This window comes from Blennius ocellaris (genome assembly GCF_963422515.1).
Source record: "Blennius ocellaris genome assembly, chromosome: 15".
Taxonomy (NCBI): Eukaryota; Metazoa; Chordata; class Actinopteri; order Blenniiformes; family Blenniidae; genus Blennius; species Blennius ocellaris.
The window spans coordinates 18,487,788-18,512,775 of NC_137664.1; the positions used below are offsets into that span (position 1 = coordinate 18,487,788).

Consider the following 24,988-nt stretch of genomic DNA (forward strand, 5'->3'; position numbering starts at 1 on the left):
GCAGCTGGAGAGAATGGGATTCTTGTACCTTCTGGAGTGAATAAAAATCTTAAAAAGGCTCCACTTTTCCATCACTGGGGTGAACGGGTTCTGCATGACCGTGAGAAACCCTGCGTGTCTTCACCGAGCCCGGCCGAACCAATTACCTGCCGGGCTTGATAAGGTTTCACCGTGACAACCCGTCGGTCGTGCTCAACACTGTTCCCGACTATCGTCTGGAAGGAACAACCCCATCTAGCAGTGTGGAGTGGTGCTGGGCTTCGTGTGTGTTTTTACCTCCAAAGTGTGTCCAGTCAGCGGACTTGCTTGGCAAAGGTAATCTGAAAGGGAGAGGAAAAGAAAAGTAAGACAAGAAAAAGAAGAAAAAAAAGCCCATCTGTCTGTGGAAAGTTTAGTTCAGGTTAGTAGACATGAGGCAGACAAGTTTTGCACTATATAAAACTGGTGACTCCAGTTACTAATTGTGTTTATAAAGTAGCAGTAACTTGACTAGAATGTGATAAAAACAGTTATTTAGGGACATTTCTCCTAAATGTCGCCTTCATTTTGGCCACTCTTTATAATCTCAATACATCTGTAGTATTATTGTAGTCTTGCTTAATCCACTCATTCCGATTAAATCACATGCCAGTGGGAGGAAGATGCTCTGTAATCTGGATACTTCTTGAAAGAGACCAACATGAAAAATGACGGCGAGAAGAAACATAACAGCGGAGATAAACGACCAACTTGCAGAGATTACAAATTAAAGGCACACATTTCGTGTCACAGTTAAGGAGGAATGAGTTCAGGATTAACGAGGCTCCACCTTCAGCAAACAGGAGGATGATGAAATATTGACAGAGCTGGTACTCAAGTCGTCGCTGAAGCTGACAATCTATTTAGTGGACAGTTCCAGAGAGACAGCAGCTCTGATGCTGCTTTCATATAAACAGAAAGCTCACAGTCATTTCAGGTTCATTGCCAATTGTGTTGATCATCTCCTAATAATGTGATTCTGCAAAAAGTAACAGAACTTGTTTAGACCATTCAGACTTGTGAGAGGACACGTTAAAAAAATATTACGCCTCGTTTACAAGACAAAGGCAAGTACACAGGCTTTTGTATGGACAGAAGATGACACTGCATTGCTATTACAGGCAATTCTCAACTATAAAACAACCATTCTAAATGTTATGTCATTTTACATTCTATAATGACTTAAAGGGGCATTGTTTATTTAGAGTAGCTAAAGTCTGATAAGCCAACAAGGATAAGAGACAGTTCACAAGAAAATGTCCTGGAATCCAAAAGCTTAACAGATTAACTCAAAAAAAACAAAAAAACAACCAAAAAAACAAGAGTTATAATAAAATTGTGGTTTTCCTGTGAAGACGGTTGCACATTCCTAGATGTTCTTTGTATGTTCTGTAACTTTTAAATAACACTGCAGCTGGATTCTGTTTGTAATGGATTGTTTTTGTAAGCACGTGTCGTAAAGCGTCATTTACTCAGACACATCGTGAGAGAACATCTTCAGTCCTCGTCACGTTGACGTCATCCATATTACCCAGCCTGACATGTGACCGTATTGTGATGGCAGCTGGTTGTTTGCATCGGTGAGGCTCTGATCACCGTGTCGACTCACTTCTCGACCCGAATCGACCCGAATCCGACGCGGTGAGACGTGGACACGGCGGGCGGCTGAAATGCGTGAAGCCAGATTGTTCTGAGCCCCAGAGCTCGCTCTGCTGACACTGTCTCTGCTGTGTGTATTACTGGCTCGAAGGACGGCGGGTGTGTGTGTGTGTGTTTGTTTGTGTGTGTGCGCGTGCATGGGGGCGGTGGTGAATTCTCAACAATGTCATACTTGTTCCGAACAGGGTGTTTCCTTTGGACAGCAGTAACTGGCTGAAAACAACCCGGACAGAAGAAAACACTCCTGATTTTCCTCAGCGTGACAAACATTAGCTTCATGTTGACAACGGTGTCCTCACACAGCGAACGCTTCTGCCACAGCGACACAAATATGTGTCGCAAGCAACAACAACAAAAAACGAGCAATCACAAGCAGCACCATATTCAATATGTCTGCACAAGATGCGTTCAAAGACCGTCTGCAGGCTATTGGTGAACTCAGGACTCAGTTGGCAGTGGGGAAAAATAAATTTAACTGAATACAGTCAAACTGGGAACTTTCCACCTCAGGCTCTGACAATCTGGACACAATTTAAATTTTGCATTTAAATGAGGAATCGATGTTGTTGATGTGCTTTGTAATAAACCAATGTGATTGCAGTTGAGATGAAAACTGTTTAACACCTCGTGATCTCACTCACTCACACACGCCTCACAAATATCACTGCCACAACTGGCCTCGTCAGACAATGTGCAATCTTACATTTTATCGTAATTTCAACCATCAGTTTTAATTGTAATCCAAATCTTGACTGGAAATTTCAATGTTTTTTGATGAGACAGTGGAATTTACCTTCGGGGATTCACAAAGTGTTATCTCATCTAATCTGATCCAACAGTGGTACTCCATTAGCCTAGCTTAAACAGTAAGCTCCCAACAAATATAGCAGTAATTCCTGATTTGGTTAAATCATTTTCGATGTTAGTTTACACAACAACGGTGCTCGGGGCCACTGAAAACCAAAAATGTGGCTTCCAAGGTGGAATTTTTTCTCTCCAAAGTTCTGACTCCGTCTCCATGGACACAAGGCAAAACACTGCTACTGTGCGTCACAGCCACGTCTGTCCACACACGTCTGTATACTTGCCTGTGTTCATGTTTATAGCGTACTGGTCTCTGCGCATGTGTGTCGTTTCATCACAATAACAAAGAAACAGCACCCACTAGTGTCTCAACATGAACACTCATTTTCAGCGACTCTGCCGTTTCCATGTAAATGGACATCATTTTCAAAACGTCGGCCTGAAAACGCTGCGTCTTCACTTGAAACGTCATGTGAAGAGGGAAGAAAAGTCGTGATCTATGTCAAAAAGTTCTGAAGAGCAAGAAGAAGCGACATTGTTCACTATGACAGCATGTCATAATGGCATTCCTTAAAGCTGTGATAAACTGTGACGGAGTCTAATAAACTGAGAGGTTACGTAACCGTGAGTCGCTCACCTCTTTAGTACTTTATCGTGGGCGTCACTCCCCTGCTGAACAAGGCGATCCAGCACCTCCAGTGGTGAAGCAGACATGACCCCCTCCTCCTCGCCGTCCTCCAGCCCCTCCTCCCGCTGCAGCAGCCGCTCCATCGCCGCCTTGTGCACCGCCTCGGAGGTTTTTTGCCCCACGAAGAGCGAGGCCGCCCTGGGGAGCGCCAGGTCGAAGAAGGACTCGTAGGGCACTGAGGCCGGCGTCTTGCTGCCCGGGCTGGGAGAGAACATGCCGAACTTGCCCACCTCGTCGTCCGGGGCCGAGGGGCTTCGGTGGAGGTGGTGGTCGATGGGCGTGAAACCCGACTGGAAGGACCAGGGCTGCTCAAGGCCGAGGGCTGAACCCCTGCTGTCTCCTCCTCCTCCTCCTCCTCCTCCTCTTTCACTGCTCACGCCGCCGCCGCCGCCGCCGCCAGCGTTGTTCTCAGCTTTGTCCGGTGTTGAAACGGCGTGGTGGGTGTCACGCACCAGGCTTCCCGGCTGAGCGTTGGAGACGGCCTTGTCTTGTGTCTGACAGCCAGTCAGCGTCTCGGTGGTGTGATAGAACGGGGAGTCGAAGCCCCTCAGGCCCGACAGCTCCTGCTTGTCTTCGGTGATCTTCAGCAGCTCCTCCGTGATGGCAGCTGCAGCGCAAACAACACATGAAAGATTGTGACGGCATTTATAACCTGCCTGTATTCTGAAATACCCCCCCCCCCCAAAAAAAAGCATAGAATCTGAGCCAAATACCAGCTTTGCCGCATGAAAAAATGGAAAGGAACTTTTCCAGCTTCTGTTTTTCCACCAAGGAGGAATGAAATGTTTAAGTGTAAAGCGGCCGGCTTTAGCTGCACAGCTTGTGCCATTTGGCAAACGATTTTATTCAAAGTAGTGCGCCGCGCTGAAGGTGCCTTTATTTTTAGTACAAGTGGCTCAAGTGGGATTTGAACCAATAACTGTGCAGAATGAGGCGAACACGCTGGGATACGAGCAGCAACGCGCCGGCATCTCGGATATTTAGTCTATAAGCTCAGACTCTTCCAGCTCAGTTTAAAATGGCTCATGTTCACCGTATGTTCTATCGCAACCAGTTTTTTGCCGAGGCCAAAATAGTTGTCTGATTTCACTGTGTGGAGCTGTAAGATGTCATAGTTAAGGTTGTTACCTGATGCTAAATTAAAGTGATCAATTTAGGTTGATCAAAACCGCCAACTTGAAGTTTGAATAGCATGCTCACAGGTTAAAAGAGTTTGAATGACAAACAATGAATATTAATGAACTCTATTGCATTTAGATATAGTGAATCAATTCCCCAAAACAATGTTTTTTTTAAGTCACAGTTTATTTGGTTGTATCTCAATGGCCAAATGTGATTCGCCAGCGGGCACTTGTTAGAGAGTTGCTGCAATAGTAGTAGTAATAATAACAAAAATAATAACAACAATACTCCTACTACTACTACTACTACTAATAATAATAATAATAATAATAATAATAATAATAATAATAATAATAACAACAATAAATCTAATTTGTAAAGCACTTTACATTAATAAATAAAAAGTTTAGTCAGATGAGTTGAGGATATACATGGCTTAACTTCCCGTTTCATGCAGGACAGTATTACTAATGATTTATTATAAGAATGTCACTTAAAGGTTGATGACGTCTGAAAAAAAGCTGCTAGTTTCCTTCAGGATGCACAAAACTCAAGCGAAAAAGGGAAAACTGCTTAATTTGTCCCAAAAATATGGATGTCACAGTTTTCTTTGTCAGTTTTCACCTGACTTGCAACTTTAGCAAACAGAGGTACAAAAGGCAGTGGGATTCAAACCAGTAAACATGTGGTTACTTCACAACTCATCATGAGTGTGCATGTTTTGAAATTTCACATTTCACTTCCTAAAATTTGCTCTTTTATTTCATCCAGTTGTGGCATCGCGTCAATTTCCAGCTTCTTTCCACTGAAACACGTAACGTCTCCAAATACTGGTGGTTGAATCTGTACAGCTCGTTTTTGCAGCTGTGACAAACAGGAAGTCACGATCCAGACTGTACATACAATGAGGTAAATATTGGAAAGATTGCAAATAGTCATTGCTGGAAAAACAAACTACCTCAAATAACATTTTGCACCGTCTTCTATTCTGGACAGGAGATCTTACTCTTTTTTTTTTTTTTTTTTTTTAAAGATTCAAAAAGCTTCCAAAGTTACATTTATGAGCATTTCAGATTTTTCAAACTAAACAGGAGCTCTGGTCCAAAGACACAAGTGGCACGAAACGCCGAAACCCATCGAAAAGAGATGCACAGAAAAATGTGTGCACATATTCTACATGTTCAAACCTACCTTCACAATATGAAGACCACATTCCCGCCATCATGTTTGGATGACCAACTCAGTCATGTGTAAACTAACAGAAACTGAAGAGTATATAACCTGAGGGTATTTACAGACTTCGGTTTGGAGCAGCAGCAGTTCCTCAGCCCACAAATGGAATAATCCAATCATTGTAAATTACTGTGAAACACGTAAAAGAGCAAATCCAATTATGTAAGCCTATTTGTACAATGTTATGCCCGTTTCAAATGCTCAAAACTCATGTTCTTGTTTGACAAACAAATTGTGGATTTTAAATGCATGGCTTTTATTAGTTTCTCTCCACTGTTTGAGATTCTTCAAATGATTCTGTCCTGATCGGTTTCGTTCACAATCGACCTGCAGCGACACATTTCAGTCTCTTTAAGGATCTTATTGACCTGCTTCCAGGAATAATAGTTCCTTCATTTTGCAAAGCCCGCATACATGGAGCATAGAGCGTTTGTAATTTGACATCGGACTCATCTTGGTCTGGAACAAGACATGACTGAGTGAGTTTTTGGAAAACAACTACTGATGTATCACTAAACTTTTTTGTAACCAGACATCCAAAAATTCGTTTAAAGCCCAATTTTCTTTAAAGTATTAATCCAAACCATGTAATCATTTACTAAACATACTAAATATACAGCATAGAATACATGTGTATATGCTTGTAGCAAAAGTTTTATTCTTTAGATTAATGTATTTATTTAGCTTATTCACACAAGCTCAAATAATGTTGCAAACGTCTCGACATATTACTGGGGCTGTGAAACTTTTTTTTTTTTTTTTTAAGAATGAATTCATTAACATCACAGATATACATTTTCCTATAAATGAGCCCGTTTAAAGAAATAATTTCCTGATTTATGCAGTCATCAGATTCTTCAAGTGATCATGCATGATCTGCTTTTATCAGGTAACAACAGATGTTTTATTATAGAAGCTCAGATGAACACCTGGATTTCTACCCAAAACTCGGATGTCTTTGCATGTTGGCACATTTATCTTACTCTGTTGCATCTGCACTTGTTTGGAAAAAGAAAAAGAACTCAGACAGGCATCTGAACCCGATGTCCAACAAGACAAGAGCGTCACCATACGTACTTGTATGTACAAATACATACAATATATTCATACAGCGCCGAAGCCTGTATGAATAAACAAAATACAAAATATTTAACAAAATATATAAACATGGTTTTCCAATTGTTGCATTTCTGGAGTGCGCATAAATGCGTCAGATCACATTATTAGGGTAATCCGATTATGTAAAACATCTGTGATAGAAAAAGGAGAAGATTAAAAAACTACTGTAGGTTGTTCCTTAAAGTAAGAAGACAATTCTGTTGTTTCTCCTCTGAAAATGGAGCAGCGGAGTTGGCTTGTCGTGACTGAAAATAATGAGTGATCTGTGTGAGCTGTACCTGAAATCACACACATACTGAGGATCGTCAAATTCGGAGCCAGTTGCCAACAGTCATCGCACCGTTTCAAACAGCAGATCCAACATCAAGAGAATAACGCACTCATTTCTCAACCTGCTACAAACCCTTGTTCTAATCTAAATTGTTCCTCTTGGGTGGATCAATGTTTCATTGTCCGTCTCACGTACGTTGAAGTGAGCGATCTGCTTGATACAGGCAGCCCTCCCGGATCGGGTTGTGTCGTTTTCCAGACTTACCCTCTTCCCTCTCTTTCTCTGTTCTGAGCTGAAGCTCCAGCTCCTGTTTCTTCATGTAGACCGACAGCTCGGTCAGAGTCATGGAGATGTTCTCTGCTGCTCCTGCATCTGCTGGGCAAAAGAAATAACATTTAAAAAAAGAAAGAAATGGTCTGAAACTCAATATTTAAGCAGAGTCAAAACTCAGCTTAATTTGAGTGGACTTTGTTTTTCCATGTGAAGACACTGAATTAGCGATGATGGATGACGGTATGGATCACGTCTAACCTCTGTTTGGGGCCACGTCTGCACTCTTCTCCGTGTCTTTCACTGGCTCCTGCCTCACCAGGGCCGGCTTACCGCTCTCTCCTTGTCGACGGTCCTGAGACGAGGAGACAATGGATTACGAGTTCACACCCTTAAAACACATCAACTCTTTCCATCTTCTTGTGGAATTTCTTCATGACTTTTGGCTTTATGCTGTGAATTTAAGCTCAAGTTGCAAGCAGATTTTTCAAGCGGTCGTTTATAGGCCTACTTTTCTCGGTGGACTGGACTGGACTGTGTTGGCTGGTAGGGAGATTATAGGGAAGTCGTCTGATAAGGTGGGAGGTGGAGAGGAGGTGGCTGGAGTGCTTGAAGCCGGCGTTCCTTTCCCTCCTGTGCAGGTCAGAACAGCCGGTCGGTCGCGGGCACGACTGGACTAAACCAAACACACATCCATGTGTCAAGGTGACCTACCTGAGGTGCAGTGGAAGCGGGAGGGAAGGTGTGAGGCACTGTGGGACAGCTCTAAGTTGGGCGACATGCCCCTCGACGAAGGGGGCGTGGCCATGCCACACAACGAGGAGGGGCTCCACAGAGGGTCCTTCCCCCCGCAGGAAGAATTGAGTTCACAGGTGGAGTTCTGTAAAGATTACAGAAATCAGGCTGAAAGGTCCGACAACAATTTCCAGGTCCGTCTCAGGAAGAAGAGCGTTCTGGTGTCTCAGAATAAGTTGCTTCCATGTTAACGGGTGAACCTTTTGCGTCTCTTGTTGTTACCAATAACCGGTGTTAAAAACCAAATAGAAATTTGTAGCAGTCCTCATGAACACTGTTTAGCAGTATTTACAATGACGTTTGTAGTGTTGTAGTTTTTATGAGGCTTATTTTAATATATGCTGTTACGAGCTGCTCAAGGAAGCCTGTCCCCATTTAACAGGAAAACCAGTTCATCTGGAACACCGGTACATTGCGCTTATATTTACGGTGGATTTAAAGCCACGGCTCATATAAAAACGCTGTCGTTCAATCAAACCACTTTGAACCAGAATCTGACCCAAACTCCTGAAGATGATGAGTTAAAACTATTTTGTCTGAATATATTACTGAGCTTGGTTGTTTGTGTTGTTACAGTTACTACCAAGTAGCTGATGCTCTCTCCTACAAACTATAAGGGTAGCAGGTATAGCTTTTCATATTCCACTGAGTTCATTCAGTATAACAGTGAGGTGGAGCTTCTCTACCAGAGGGAGTGGCTATTTCCCCACACGGGGATCATGAAGGGGAAAATCTCTGATTTTAGCTTTCTTAAATAAAAACATCTTCAAGTGCTTTTCAAAAGAACTTGTGGAATCGAGTTTGCAGAGGGACAGGGGCAAGTCGTACCATTGCCTGGGGGGCAACAGCCTCAAAGGGCCAGTTTTAAAGCGGGCCTTTGGGACCATCGGGAGACTCCTGAAGATCGGAGGGTGCGCCCTGAGGCGTCGGGGTATAGCATGTCAGCCATGTACTGACCATGCAACGCTCGGAAAGTGAGGATTAAAATTGGAAAGGCAATTCGAATTTTGAGTGGGAGCCAATGAAGATTTAATAAAATAGAGGTGATGTGGGCTGCTTTGGGCAAGTGGGGGAGATGACAGACTTTTTGCATAATACGGGACCTTTAAGTCTCACTGAGGGACTGGTATTCATCAATGCCAGAGAATTCTGCACAGGGAATTCGCTTAACTTCTATATTGTTTTACGAAATTTGATTAAACCGTAACACTAATGCAAAAAAACACCACTATCTCACTTCTTGTGACGGATATATTTTGATAGATGGTGAAGGAAAAGGACGTGTTCTCTTGATACACACTGAAAAGCTCAACAAGACAAGCTGCAGGAAAGCTGTGGGAATAAAAAAAAACAAGGCTTAAATCATCTATTCAACAGAACAACCCAACAATTTTCATGGGGGGGGGTGTGGGGGTGTGGGGGGATGGGTTGTGGTCATTCAACCACAGCTGCAGACAGTAGCGTCTTTGGCAGATCGTCCATCCTGCTGAATGCCTTCCTTCATCTCTGACCTCACGTAGCAAAGCGGGCCAAAGAATTAGACTCGGCTTTTAGCACTCAAGATTTGAGGATTTCTGCAGTTTACACAGCTTGATGATGAATATTTTCACCACTGATGATGAATCTGAGGTCGTGGGCCGCGTCTTGCCGTCTTGGGTACGCAGTGAAAAATCCTCCGAGATCCCAGGGGGTCGGCTCCGTCTTTATGCGGCCGGTGCAATAACACAGTGAGGCACGGCATCTCTGGGCACTCCGTCCCCGTCCAATCAGAACGAGACGGAGGGCACGAGTTATCATTCCTGCAATTGGATTCAACTGCCTTCCGGCCTGCTGACTTTGAGGACGGGAAAAACTTGTGTCCCCTCTGCATCTTGGAGGAGATTTATGGAGGCGAAATGATCAACTAACAATGTCTGACAGGTGCTATGTGGAGTGTAAACATGACCCTGTGTACAACAGCAGCAACAGCAACAACACTGTGCTCCGGTGTCAACCTCTGATCATCAATTACCCGACAGTGCTGCGTTCCCAAATCGCCCATCTTGACAGCTTTTGATGGCGTTATGGATGATCTTACCTGCCGTCTGGAGGTCTGTGGGCTGCGGTAGGAGGACTGTGTCCCTGAGAAGGGGGGCAAGGACAGCGGCGGGGGGAGCGGCTGCCGTGGAGTGGAGAATGGGGTCGAAGAAGAGCTTCCTGTTGTCAGGAAGACAAACAGTCTACGATCAATCGGCGAAAGGGTGCATCCAATAACCAGAGAGCCTTTGATATCACATTTTGATTTTTGTTCTTTGAAAAACAGGACAAAGCCCAATATTTGATATAAGAAACACAAAGAAATATGTAAGTATTCAAAAGCCACACCATCCAGTGGATTTGTGATCAAGGATTATTTGATAAATATTTTCTCGTGAACGGTTTATTCTGGCACTTTCCTACATTGGCGTTGTGTTGCCAGTATCCTTCATGGTTCATGTGCTTCACTACCGTCTGCACCACACCAGAAACAAATTCATGTGATATTATCATGCTTCTAGTATTGTCTAAATTTGTAAAAGGCACTCTAAAATAATAGAGTTTAGTAGTGGTTATACGTCAAGACAGAAGGTCCCTGCACAGGCTTCCTCAAGCTTCATCCCACAACGGACACCTGCTTGTGAGGTTAGTGAATTCAAATTTCCAATGTTGTTGAGTGTACTCGAGTAATAGTGTTTCTCTCAGTGTTAGTATTGTGATTGACTGACAACCTGTCCAGAATCAACAACCTCAACCGTGGAGAGGATGGAGAGGATGGATGGATGGATGACATAAGCAGAGCCGAACAAAATCTGAAGAATGGCCTCACGACGTAGAAAAGGAGACAATTCAAGGAATGTGTGGACGCAAAATACAATCTGTAATGAAAGTCTTTGTGTGATGAGTCATTATTGACATCAAGTTTGTTTCTGATGAGAATTTCTGTGCTTGAACACAAAGCGAAGAGAAAGATCGCGAGTCAAATGTTCTCTCCTCTCACGTACGCCATTTTTCACTTATAGAGCCATAAACTGCATGTTCTACTGTGCTGAAGGGAAATGTGTATAAATCTAATATAGATTCAGTAATCAAACTACAAAAAAGAGCTTTTAGATTAATAGATTAGGTAGGATATGTTCAAATCCATTGTTTATACTGTATGTTGTCCATTTAAAATCATTGGAATTATTATATCAGGTTCAAAATAAAAGTCTTCCTGTTTGTATTCAAAATGTTGTTTTTTTTAAGTTGAGAGAGGCGAGTATAGTTTATGAAGATTGCTTATTTGTGAATGATGTAGAGTGAGAAATAATCTATGACATAGATGTGTTTATGTTCTGGGAGTTAAGAGTTCAAAAAAGCTGTAAAATACAAAATAATGAAGGGTTACAGTTCAGGCAGATGAGAGAAAAGGAATATCACTAATAATTATGTTACTGTTGTGTTCTTCAGGTCTCCTTTTGTTTTTTCTTTTGTTATTTTTAGAGGGACATATTCTACATGATTCCATAGAATCTATATGATAAGCATAAATAATCCACTGGTTTCATTCTATTCATTTTCTTGTATTTTCCTTGAGTTAAATCATGATCAGATTGGACAACTTAGTAATTCATTCAAAAATGACGTGGAAAATAAAAACAATTTTCTCTGTGATGCCTGAAAGACTTGGGAGAAAAACATCGCCTTAAAAAACAATTATTTCCATTTTTAAAAACATGATCGCCAATAGTGCAAAGCAGACATGTGATCACACTGAGTCAGAAGTGTTTTCTGACCATAGCTGCTGTGGAGGTCTGTGTAGGGGCTGGAAGTGCAGTCTTGCGGTCGCAGGTGGATTTGGGGGTAGAAGTTCTCAGGCATGGTGGCGTAGCCCTCCTCACAGGAGGCCTCCTTAGGGTCCAGAGACACTTTGGCACATTCGATGACAATGTCGTGGATTTCATACTTTTTCCACCTGCATGAGAGCACAGTACTGTTAGTCAAACCAATGTCCTTGACTTTAGAGAATCCGTTACAACGGCCTGAAGCGTCACCTGGTGGGGTCGAGCTCGTGGTCCTTGGTTCCCGTCACCAGTTCTGGGTGTATGCGGACGTGTTCAAGCATTGGCTGAGGAGTTAAAAAAAAAACAATAACAAAACCAAACTCGTTAGAATTGATCCAAACTAATGCGAAGAAATAGAGCTGTCGCAACATCTTCACCTTCACTACTTCTTCAAAGGTTTCCATGTTCTCCTTCATGCTGTAATGGGAGCGCAGGTAGGACACAAAGTTGCACGGGTACATGCCGTAGAGCCGGTGGAAGAGCGAATAGACGCTGGCGTGCAGGTGGATTAGGTAAACCTCCGAAACGTGACCTGGACGGGATGAAAATAGCAAGTATTTAAAAAAAACAACAAAAAAAAGACAGTAGGAAAACTATTTCACCTTACATGACAAAGAAAAGTGTGATTGCTGGGCCAAATTTAGGTTTTCATGCTCCAGTAACTGGTTCAGTCTCGTTCCTGCAGCCCTTCAAGTGATGTGGACAGTTATTGAGGACAGGGTCTCTCCTGGTGGTAAAGACACCTTCAACTTGGCCCAAACATCAAGGAGTGTCAAATATTCAGTGAAGCGCAATGTCAAGGCTGCAGGAAGAAATGCTCTCCCAACATTATATGATGCCATTGATTGTCAACAAAAGGTTCTTCTTTGACAACCGACAACATTGAGAGAACCACGGAATTTGATAGGGTGGTTAAAATGAGCTATTGAACTTGTAAAATCCATTTTACCCCCCCCCCCCCTATTAAAGGATTTATTCCTCCAGTGTATGAGCCAAAGGAACATTGAATGTAGAAAATACTCCACGATATTATTTCCGTTCTATGCTTCCAGCTTCAGGTTGCGACTCTCCCACAAGAAATATTCATCGCCAGAAAAAGTGGAATCGTCTGTTATCAACCGTTTGGTCCAGAGAAGATGTGAATGAGACAGGAAGTAAAGCCAGGCTGTGCCGTCACCTGGATACAACAAAGCTAAATCCAACTGTCAGACATAAATATAACATTTCAGGGAATTTACACACTTCATCCAGTTGTTTTTATTAATGGACAAGATGGGTCATTTTCTCGTTGCAAAGTTGTGGGTTTAATCCCCTATGTTTCCCGGTACATAGGTACGTCCAAAATGTCCTTCCTGTCTCATTATCTACCGACTTCTAAACTCCGAAAGTGTTTAGTGTAGCGGCCATGATAAGGACTGTCTGAATTCTCACTTACAGATCATGTAAGTTACCGAAGCAATAATCTGTATTTAACAACTTTAAATCATCTAAAACCCAAATGTGCTTTTTGTAGTCCATTTTCTGAAACTTGCAGTTCTTTCCCCACCTTTTCCGACGTACCCCATATCTCCAAGTGTCCTTGGGCAAAGCACTAAACCAGGGGTGTCAAACATAAGACAAAATTCAGTTATAAGAGATACTTTTTTTTTTATATTTCACTACATAGAGAACCAAAAGTGCATTGTTAAAATTTGCTTCATGTTGAAATTGTAGTACTTTCCACTGCTAATGGTTTGGTTTTTGCAAAAAATATGGACATTTTCAAATCTATACTTGGTTGCCACGACAAAAACAAAAAAATTTAAGCCTAAATTTAAAGGATGTACTTTGTCAGCCAATATAAGGTGAAATTGGGTTGCACGTGACCACTCAACCGAAATGTGTTTGACACCCCTGCAGAAAACCCTGAATTGAGGGTAGAATCCCTTGCATGACTCAAAGTCCGTGCATATCACCGTGACGTGCCAGCGCCTCTCACCCGGGTTCTTGAGGTTCCAGGACGCCAGGCGGCCAAAGATGTCAAAGTACTCCCACAGGTGTTGTTTGCCAGCTTGAGGGATCATGGGCAGCAGAGTGATGAGCACCAGCACTCCAGTTATAAGCACTACGACGTCCGTGTCCGTCTGCCAGGAAACCAGAGCAGGTATAAGAAAAGCGAATAACAAAAAAGACCAAATGAAAGACGTTCACTTGATGGGAAGCGAGTTAAATCGGGGTTCTTACCTTGAGGCATTTGAGCAGTGAGAGCAGCAGGGGGTATCGCGCAATCTTGTGGATCCAGGACGGCTGCTTGCGGATGACGTGGCCGAGGAGGGTGAGGGTGGGCAGCCGGCAGGGCTGTTTGGTCATACAGTCGTTCATCTTGTCTAAAAGGTGCTGTGAGGCAGAGGCGGCCAGGTTAGGGCCAAATCTTGCACGATCAGCAGTTTCCGAACATGGCGTCGCAAAACTAGTGACACATTAAACCGACACTGTGCCCTCAAATGGAGGAACTCCCTCAAGGAAGCCCTGGATTAGGAGGTAATGATCAGATCCTTTTTAGGGCTTTAGGCTGCATTTTATTTGCGAGTTGAATTGTGTGTCGTCACCGTGCCAAGAACTAAAAGCTTCCTGAAGGCTTCTATAAAAACAAGGGTTTGTCAATGTTTGCGAGTCTCTCAGGAGATTCAAACTCATCTTCCAAATCCTTTAAATTCAATGAGGACCATTATTTGCATGTAGCACAGACTTCCAAATGACCGACCAAACCAGGAGATTTGGGTTTCATGCAAAAGGTTTGAATCCCCTGCCACAATCTCTCCGTCTGTCCGATTGATTTTATTCTCTTTCAATCCCTTAACCCCAACCAGAGCAGCAGGAAATGTCCACGTCTGAGCCTGGTTCTGCAGGATTCTTATTATTATTTCTCATTTTCCTTAATACATTCACTAATGCTCATGTGGAATTGTTGGTTAAATTTTTGGTAAAAGTGCCTTGAAATTACTGGGTTGTATTTGGCATTGTACAAATAAAATTTAATTGAAAAGTATTTTTAGTGTGCGTGTGTGTGAATACACACATATACATATATATATATATATATATAAAATGGGTAAAAAATATGAAAAGAAATGTGCACAATACAAAAATTCCATTCGGTAAAAAGCTCTGTTTACATTCCTCTAGCTCTTAAACCAGATGTGACCACAAAAGACCATGGGAGAGTATCAATCAATCTATAATGACTCTTAAAACACGACTGATGTCCTGTTCTGGTTCTATACATTTCTCCACACTGTAAAACTGTATTGTCAAGTGAGGATGTTTTGAGTGTGGTGGCTTTTAATGAGATGCTAAAACTGTGATTTAGCTTAATTATTTTAATAGCTGCATCTCATTTTGTAATAAAGAATGATTAGGAACGATTTATGTGGCAACAGGCGACGTGTTTGGTGGACTCCAAACACAACGTGTCAGGAAGGAAACCTCAAACTCATGCGAGCGAAGCGTGATGGCATCGTTTGTGGTTGCAGGAGATTTTTGCAAGAAAAACTTCAGACATTGTGAAACTGAAGTGACGCGGTATAGCAGAGAGCTGGTGCAAAACAACGTTGAGGAAGTTCTCCGGTCTGATGAGCACGGCTTAGCTATGTTTAACATGAAATATGCTATATTTTCAAATCTGTTTGTTATTTGCAAAAAGCAATTATTCATTTATGTGCTGTTAATATGATAGGTCGTACTAATGTTGATCTGGAAATGAATTAATCGCTCAACCAACCAATAAATGTAGAAAGTTAGGACTAAATAAATATATACATGTGGAGATTCACAAATAAGTGAATGGACAAAATATTAAAAATGTATTTATATCTGTATCTGACATTTCAGTCATTCATTCATTTTTATGTTAGTGTTATAAATGAAAGTAAAATATCATTTCTATTGTAATCTTGGACAAATGTCCCACATTTACATGCTAGCAATGTTTCAAAGAGAATGAAATGGTTGCATTTTTACAGTTGCAATCAAAGTTAATCAGTATTTTGCACTTAATGATCCTGAGAACCTGGTTAGAATGGAATTTGAAAGGATCAAGTCAAAGAAGAGACTCCTCACCTTGTCGTGTGGCTCTCTGACCGAGGAGAGGATATGCATGGCCTGGGCGGAGTTGGTTTCCAAAAAGTAGTCCACCAGCCCGTTCAGCAGCATGGAGCCCCGCTCTTTAAAGAAAACACAAGTGACCGTTTGCACAGAAAACTCTTGGCGTGATCTTCACAGATTGGTTAGAGAGAGAGAGAGAGAGAGCGCTGCCTACCGGTGTTGAGCTGCTCGTTGATAAGGCCTCTGATCTCTTCTAGCTGGTGGAGGTCGGAGGTCTCCAGCAGTGGGAGGAGGTCCCCCACGTTGGGCTGCTCCCTGGCCATGGTGGTGGCAGTGCTGGGGGGGAGGGAGGGAGGGAGTGGGGAGGGGGGGCGGCGGAGGCAGCGTCTCGCTCTCGGTGTCCAACCCTGCTTGCCTGGAGGGCTCCCGGGGCCCACCCACCGATACAGTCTCCAGGCACCACTGCATCACACCCACACACAAACGCAAAGCCACAATCAGGTGGCGCTCTTAAGGCCGCGACACACTCGTGTCGTGGTTCGCTGTGAACTTATAAGAGTGTTTCAATCACAGTCTGTAGGCAGCCTCAGAAAGAGTCGGCACATATGGCACATAAGAAGGTCTTAAAGAGAAAGCAAAAATGACAAACTACAGTACATTCATGAGATTTCCTCAAAAACTAGAATTAAAACCTATTTTTAAGTATTATTCGCGGTATAACAGCACTTACTTTCCAAACAATACAGCTGTACTCAACACAGTGATCAAATCAGTCGTACACAAAGCAGAATATTTAGCTACTGAAGAGCCACAAAGAAAATAGAATGAACTTGAAATGAAGTCCAAACAACTGTTTCATGAACGTCTATACAGTTTACTGCACTGTAACAACCACGTGTCAGTAACGTTTTGTGAAGTGGGCATCTGGAAAGAATGGATGTAATTCACATTTCTGTTAGCATACTAACCCAGTTAGCATGCTGTAGCTGGTGCATTAGCGGAGAATCTGAGGCGTAGATCTCAGCATAAACAGATTAGCATGCTAATAAAGCTTAAGGTCGCACAATGTGGAGGTAGGTGTATTTCTCTGTTGTTTATAAAGCTCGTGTAAGTGTCATACAAATACTAAGAGAAAAATCTAAATGTTCAATCCAAGGGGGCACAAGCATGACTTTAGTCAAATACTGTATTAAAATTGGGCTTTTGCAACTCTGCCGTGTCACACCTTCCCCCTCAGAGCCACCAAACGGGTTTTGCATGATGGTCAGAATTGGTGGGTTCCCCATTGTTTGGCTTTACTGAAATATTTGGACTCATCAGTGGTCAAAAAGTGGGTTTATAGCCTCTATTACATGGCGAGGAATTACTGTTCCAAGACACACTATGATAGAAAATGAAAGGAAAACCAGTTTGAAATGACGGGACCTTCAAGTATGTCTGTACACAGCAATGTTTTGAAAATGATGGCCACTTACACAGAAATGGCAAAAGCAATGATAATCTAGGAGTAGAGCCAGTAGTGGGTGCTGTTGGTTGTTTTTGAAATGAAACCACACACACACACAGAAAACAATACACTTTAGTGGCTCCAGCCACTGTTGCTGTGTAAACAAGCCCACAAAATGCAATAAAACTTTTGCATTTTCACTTGAAAACCTTGTCGTCTTGCTCCGTTTCATCAAGAAGATTGAAAAATGGCACGTATACAGAGTTGCGATCAATTTCCTAAGATAAGGGGACATAAGTTCACGGGCGCTACAATCAAGTTAAACCTTTTTTTTATGAGGCACAGTCTCTTTTAAATCAAACATTTTGTGTGGAAAATCACTAGTAGTCCTTCGTACATTAATCAAGCACTTCATTCAGCCATGACAGTTTGACAATGAGCCAATCTATGTTATTACTTCCCTCTGTGCTTTTCCTCCTGCTGCACGTCCCAGTATAAAAGAGGCCAATACATTTATTTTTATTGGCAAAATATATCCTTTACTCAAAGGAATCCATTTCAATTTTCCATGCCGCTCCCGTATGCTGAAGTCTCACGAGTTCACGTAAACAATGTTTCTCTCCCTCAGAGTATGCCAGTAAATTGCCTCGCTTTGCCAACAGCTGAATCGAGAAGAGTTCACATAACAGAATTGGAACAGATTAAGCGATGTGATAAATCCAAATATACATGCACCGTGCACCTTATCTGACCCCGCAAATTGAAATGCGTCTCAATCCTGTTTTCTTTCCATTTGCTGAAAGAAAACTTAGCATAGGATATGCTCGCCGTGTAAAGTATGCCTCATAAACAAAACTGAGGGGTATGTGATTCACACACACCCCCCCCTCATTAGAATGTTTAAGATGCATTTAGGAGAGACCAGAGGTTCTCAAAGTGTGAGAGGATGAGCTCCGACTTTCAACGAGATTAAACCGCAGAAAAGGAAAACTTTCATTGCTTCTTAGTTGTCAGATGACAGGACAGCAATGCTGAGAGCCACTGACAAAGCAACTTTTTTGAAAACGACTCGTCGGATAAAAGCCTTTTTTGAAGAAAAAAAACAGACTCCATCGCCATGGAAACGGGAGAGGGCAAAAAAAAGCGAATTCCCCAGCAATAAAATATCTTATCTTTATCGATAACATCTTGTCTTTCTAAGTCGCAAGATTTAATCCAAGGAGTTTTACAAAACCAGAATGTTCACACGCCTAACATGAGCTCACTTCCGGTTCTGGCAGCAACCTCATTCTGTTGTGTGGAGTCCGTCGCCGCCAAGTTGTTCACAGAAAAGGAGTTCCTTGAAAGGAGCCCGGGGCACGTCTCGTTCTGGAAATAACACTGGCATTAATAATCCTGACGGGCAGGTCATTATCCTCAGGGTGTCTGCGCCCAGCAGCTTACCCCTGAACCAGAATAATGAATCGGGAGAGATCTCATCAGCGCTTAAGATATTATCTCAAGGCTCACAGCGGAACACCTGAGACGTCACGAGATGATGAAGACTCCCTCAGATGACCAAAGATGGATGTTTTGCAGCCTTCTTCTGACAGGGCTGAAATGCCATTCAATATCGCAATGCAAAGTCACATGCTGCATAAACCAGATAACCAGAGCTATCATGCATTTCCAGTGCAGTCGTGTGCCACACAAAGAAACCCCGAGCCTCTGGGATTTACACATGACAATATCAAACTATTTGAGGCGCCCGTTCTTCACATCAGTGACTTCGGCGCTCTCGGTTTGGGAAATGCTTCAACTTATTCAGGTTGGTTCGGAGAGGAAGCCGCGGCCCGAATATCTTATCAACCGGCCCGCCGAGTCACGGGGCTGGGAGCGGATCCGAACACGAGCGGCACGCAAGGGACGGGTCAGGGGCAACAAACACGAGCTGCCCTCGGTGTGATCTCCGCCAGCTTGGGAATGCTCAGGAGCGCACAAAGAAGCATTATGCGGCACCGAGCGCTTCCATGAGCACGCTGGAAATTACATTTGGCTGTGTGTGTGTGTGTGTGTGTGAGCCATTCCCAGGACGCTTCTGTTCTCTTGCACAGATAATAAAAAAAAAAAAACTAAAAAAAACCACATCAGTCAGGGAGATATATGGACAGTTCTGGATTCACTGAAATGAATGTCCAGTGTGGAGGCCAAACAGCTCACACTATTGATCGCTCGAGAAATAAGAATGGTATTTATCACAGGTTCTCCAATCACTGCAGCTGCTGGAGGATCAGGCCAATCAAGAGAGAAGTATCCAATTTTACATGCTTATGTATGTGGGTTAGTAGAGGGCAGTTCAATCTGGATTCTTTATTTTTGTAGTCATGTTCTTAAAACTTGCAATTGTCTTCCATTGGCTGCTCTGTTCGTCTTGTGTGAAACAATTAACATGCACGCTGAGCCAGGGTCTTGTTATTTGACGCCAGCCTCATGTCGATAAATAATTAAGGCCTCATTTACACGCCAATGTTTTTTAGTGAAAACAAGAAACGTTGGTTTCATTTTGGGGATCTGTTTACACAACGATGCTCAGAGCCATTGAAAGCTTTTTTTTTTTTTTTTTAATGACTCCCAAGGTGAAACTCTGACTCCATGTCGATGGAGGAAAACTCAACTTACTGGAATGTTGCAACCACGCATGAGCAGCACAGCTGTAGTAAATAGCTCTTCTGCACGTGTGTGAGCAGATGGACGACACCAACAATGTTTGCTTCCAGAGTTTCATGACTCCCAGTTCATATTCTCCTGGGACTTGGTTTTATAATTCGGCTACCTGTAATTCCAATCCAATTTTGTTTTCTATTCATATACATGCCAGTGTGCTCCTACTGTTAATGTTTATAGCATATTGTTCCCTGTGTGTATGGTTTTAAACTTTGGCTGCCTTCAGTGTGAACATGCATCTCATGTGCCAAGAAATCCAGAAAACACACAGTATTTGCTCTATAATCAATTCTCAACAACAGGAGGCCGAGTGTCAAACGTTTTTAGAATCACACGATCTCTCAAGAAGACAAAAAAAAAAATCAGCATTTACAGTTGAAAAGTTGAGCCAATTTAATATTCAACATCTATTCAATTGAACTGTAGAGTTAGAAATTAGGGCTTTAAAATATAGTGTCAATTTGTCGTTATTGGGATATCAACATGCAAAATAAGACTGAACAGCCATAAATTGTTTCCATGCTCTGGAGAAAAAAAAGAAGAAAAAAAAATCCCGGGAGAAAAACAAACTGGTGACAGTTACGGCTGAGTGGCCGTCAACTTGAAAACAAGCGGTAGGAAGACATTCACGCCCTGGGAGGAGTGTGTGGTGAGCTGCTTTAACACAACCCCAGGCTCTCCTCCCTCAAAGACCCACAAGCCTTCATTCATCAGCTTTTAGCTGCTAAAATGTCAGCACCAATCACTGGAATCAAAGATGTTCCTCTTCTTTCAGGACTGATTTGGGAAGAATGTTTTAAAGCTACTCTGAGTTTTTACCAATCCTGGCCTGAGTGCTATCAGACGTCTTATCTGTTCATTTCACTTATTAGGAAAAAAAGAACTGTTCGCTGTTGCCATGCATTTTATAATGCTTTTGAAGTCTTTTTTTTTATTGTATATATATATATATATATATATATATATATATATATATATATATCTTTACAAGTGCATGACAAACACATTAGTGCTACACAGAATTGAGCAATATTATACATGTAATCATTCAACTTTCTAAACAATGCCAAACTACCTCAGCCCCCCCAACCAACATACATGGTTCAGTAGGCTAAGATATGCTTTGAGCTTTAAGGTTTATATTCAAACAATCAGTAATGACTTTGTCAGTCATTTACCAACATAATCGCTCAAGCACATCCATGTGTGCGGCACTGTCCTTGGTGTTTTGGGTCACCGTTTGCGCTTTTCTACGAGTACCTTATTCAGCCCTACTCGACCTGTCTTTGGCGCTTTTCCCATTTACGTGTTAGTACCTGGTACTAGTTACTTTTGTGGTACCTGCTCAGTCGAGATTCCAGGCGTGCTGAGGCGAGCAGACAACGTGATGTCGGCACACAGCAGGCCACTTGTTGGCCGGCGCCTGACGACATGTATGAGTCAGGAGGATGGCTCATTCACCCCGCCATTTTTTTTTTAAAACCCGATCACAAGAACGCTCAAAAGACAGAGATGGATGCACAGAAATCCACCCTGTGGAGCAGGGTGGATTTATCTCTTTAAAGAGCTACTTTAAATTTCTATCAGAAAGCCTTTTTTTATTTTTGTTACCAAGCAGTTTTCTTTAAATGTCACACAAAAACCGAGCGCATCCCAAAAGGAAATCAATCTTTTCAAACGTACGTTTGAAATACCAGGTTTGTTTTCATGCCTTCTGCACTGAATACACAATGCAACGGGGCCCCTGATGTGACCTTTTGTTTTTTTCAGGGGCCTCATCCATCCTCCTCATTCCTGTCAAGCCAATCAGCATCTCTTCGTTTCCACACTGCAGAATGCTAACAAGTGTACCATACAGTAGTATTCATAGTTGAGAGTTTGTAAAAATGAATTAAAACTGGCTTTCACAGATATCACAGAACTGTGCAGAGTCTGAGTTCAATATTTTCAGTGTGAAACCACAATTTACTGGTTTGTGATGCATCATTTTAGTGCACATAATACCTTAATCGCAGAAACATATCAAGCTATGGGCAAAGGCAGCACATATTGTGAACAGATTGCCAGTCCATCACAGGGTAAGAAACATGGAGACAATCACACCCACTAGTGCCTCCAGGCTCTATAGAGTCGCCAATTAACCTCAAATGTTTGTGAACTGTGGGAGGACATCGGACGATCCACAGAGGGAGAACCTGCAAACTCCCCAAGAAGAGTCCACTTGCCCGGCATTAAACCGGGGATGTCTCGGGGGTGAGCCAGCTCACCGCGACCGCCACCGTGAGAAATGAATCCCCACGAGTCCTGTGACAGACTGGCATCCTGTCTGGGCCGGACCCTGCTTTTCACAAGGCCTTTGCAGGGATAGGCTCAAGCTTGTATTCAGCATATACTTGAAAAACACAAAAACATCTTTTCAAATAGAGATATCCCCGTTCTGCACTGCACTGCACACCTCAGAGACTCAAATATTTGAACATGATTGTTACTTTATGAAGCACACGTGTTGACAAATAGATTAGATTTTTATAGTTCCCTGATCCAAGAGATCCCCCCTCGTGACTTAGGGTCTCCTGTTATGAGTGGATTCCGGCCTAACAATATTTTTATTTTTTTTGCTAGAGACTTGCACTTATGCATTGTGACAGACATGGAACCTGCTGGCAGGTCGAGGAGGTCAAACTGCGACCTGTCCTGTCTCTGTGGTGGCAGGACGCCCTGAGGGACTTGCATGCCAGTGATCACATACTAACAACAGAGGATTAATAATTTATACGGCATCAGAAGAAGAAAAAAACAGATCACAATTCTGTGAACGCAGCAAAGCTGCAGAAAAAAAACAAGCTGCAAGAGTCGTGCAACTGTGCTGCATAGTGAAGCTTAGAATGTGCAGATAAAAGAGAGAGGTCGTGTTTGTAATGCGTTGTGGCATTAGGAGGTTGATGCAGAGCCCGGTCAGTGTGTGTGTGCGTGCGCGTGTGCGTGTGTGTGTGTACTGACCACTAGCTGCTGCCTGTCGTAAACAACTCGCAGAGAACAATGGGCAGGGTTGGGTTTACTTTATCCGATTATAAAAAAAAAAAAAAAGAAAACATGCTGGCATCTTTCCTGTGTGTGGGGGGGAACCTGGCGTCGCTTTGAGAAACACGCCGAAAACTCCGATAAAACGGCGATGAAATGCGCACCGCACCACCGTCGACCAAAAAGCCATCACCGGCTCTCCCCAAAAACAAGTCAGCCCCAGCGAGGAGAGCTAACGTTAGCTGGCCAGCAGCGACCCACAGTCCGCGGGGCTTCCATTCAGCCCGGCAGCCTCCGCCAGTCCGCCGACCGACCACCGAGCCCGCTTGTCTCCACTCAGCCCCGACACCCGAGCCGAGATCCACCGTGAGAAAGCCACATTAGACGTGTAAAAAAGAAGCTGTTTACCTGTTAGAGTAGCTGCACTCCACAGGGCGCCGCCATCTTGAACGCCTCACAGCCCATCCCACCGCGGTCCGCCTCCGCCGTCAAGGCTGCATGCAAAATAATCCCACAAGTAGCACCCTGCGCGGCGTAAGCGCAACTTTTGTTTGTTTGTTTTTACAACGCCTGCGTTAAAACAACTGGTGGAAGTTTATTAATTCACGCAACTAAGTGTAGAAGTTGTGTTTTTCACGCGTGCGCTGCCAGTTTGAGAGTTGTTTTTCTCATCTCCTCATTGGTGGAAGGATGAAGTGTGTAATGCGGCTCCGCGTGACCCACATGCAAACAGCGCACGCGCATATTGGAGTTATTTTTTTAGGGGGAGGGAGTATGAAGGCTCATTACTGCCACAACAACTATAACACTTTTTAAATGTGTGTTTTTAAGGAGGTATGAAAGCTCGTCGTTGCCACAACAACCTGTAAAACTTTTTTTTATGAAGAAGAGCCTATGGAGGTCCTTTATTGCAACAAAAACTAATAACACTTATAATATTAATGTTGTTTTTTTAGGGGGGAAATAGCGAGGCTCATTACTATCACAGCAAATAATGAAGACTTTTAAAGTAGGAAATCATTTCAATCACTTAATATACAGACTTGTTGACAGAAAGAGTCTCCACATTTCACACTGCATATTTCAAGAACTCAAAATTTTAATTCCCAAGTTTGTTTACATTTGTGTATAACTTCATTGACTTTGAATGAGTAAACACAACTCGACAAAAGTAACAAGGTTCTTTACAAGAAAGCAAAAACAAAAAAAAAGGTTATTTAGAGTCTCAACACTTGTTTTGGTGACTGAAAAAGAATAGGAGTAAGGTAATTCAAAATCATCTTTTAAACTTTCTCTGACCCCATAACTTCAAGGGTTAAAGTTAGGGTTTTATTTATATAGGCCACGGCTCTGGTCACCAATCCTGCTGTCAGCATGCCAGTTACATGCTCCATCAAAACTTGCAGTATCTGTGGCATAGTGCTCTGTGTTAACACTTCACATTTTATAGTATCCTTCCTTTTATTGTGGCCAATCATAAGAGACACCTGTGCAATAATCCTGCTGACTAATCGGCATTTTGATATGCCACAATCATCTTGGGGAAAAAGAGAATAGCTCACAAACGCATATTTAAATATATTTGTGAACAATATTTGACAGAAATGTGCCTTTTGTTTATATTTAAAAAAAAGTGATGCATTTTTTTGTTCAGTGTATTTGAGTTCTATAAACCTAAAACAATAAGTTGAGCTGGCAAAGGTGAAGCTGGTGAAATGGCCTACAATAGTGATGGGATCTCACTTGACCACAAAGAAAATTGGTTATTTTCTAATGAAAGAAGGTGCGAACTGCCACAGACTCCAGCAGCTTCCCAAGGCCTGGACAACAATCAAACTCCTTCAAATACGTCAAGGCAGTGGTAGCAAACAACTGGACAAATACATGAGATGATTAGTGAAACCTGATGCTCT

General features: G+C 42.6%; 1 protein-coding gene across 4 annotated transcripts in view; it reads right to left on the reverse strand.

Moving 5' to 3' along the window:
- tsc1b (TSC complex subunit 1b) overlaps positions 1–23,582 on the reverse strand; it is a 34,281-nt gene extending 10,699 nt beyond the window's left edge. For 2 of the 4 annotated variants that reach the window (XM_080510669.1, XM_080510667.1), the window contains exons 1-15: positions 23,484–23,582; positions 16,119–16,366; positions 15,920–16,023; positions 14,045–14,197; positions 13,800–13,944; positions 12,199–12,353; positions 12,032–12,105; positions 11,774–11,952; positions 10,057–10,175; positions 7,899–8,064; positions 7,696–7,817; positions 7,446–7,539; positions 7,179–7,286; positions 3,119–3,776; positions 277–320 (exon numbers count right to left, since the gene is read on the reverse strand). In XM_080510669.1, coding sequence (XP_080366795.1) covers positions 277–320; positions 3,119–3,776; positions 7,179–7,286; positions 7,446–7,539; positions 7,696–7,817; positions 7,899–8,064; positions 10,057–10,175; positions 11,774–11,952; positions 12,032–12,105; positions 12,199–12,353; positions 13,800–13,944; positions 14,045–14,197; positions 15,920–16,023; positions 16,119–16,227 — 2,230 coding nt within the window. In that variant the 5' untranslated portion in view covers positions 16,228–16,366; positions 23,484–23,582. Of the gene's footprint in view, positions 1–276; positions 321–3,118; positions 3,777–7,178; positions 7,290–7,445; positions 7,540–7,695; positions 7,818–7,898; positions 8,065–10,056; positions 10,176–11,773; positions 11,953–12,031; positions 12,106–12,198; positions 12,354–13,799; positions 13,945–14,044; positions 14,198–15,919; positions 16,024–16,118; positions 16,367–23,483 lie in introns of all 4 variants that reach the window. The other 2 variants (XM_080510668.1, XM_080510666.1) reach the window with 1 other exon arrangement.
- Between the last annotated feature and the right edge of the window lie 1,406 nt (positions 23,583–24,988).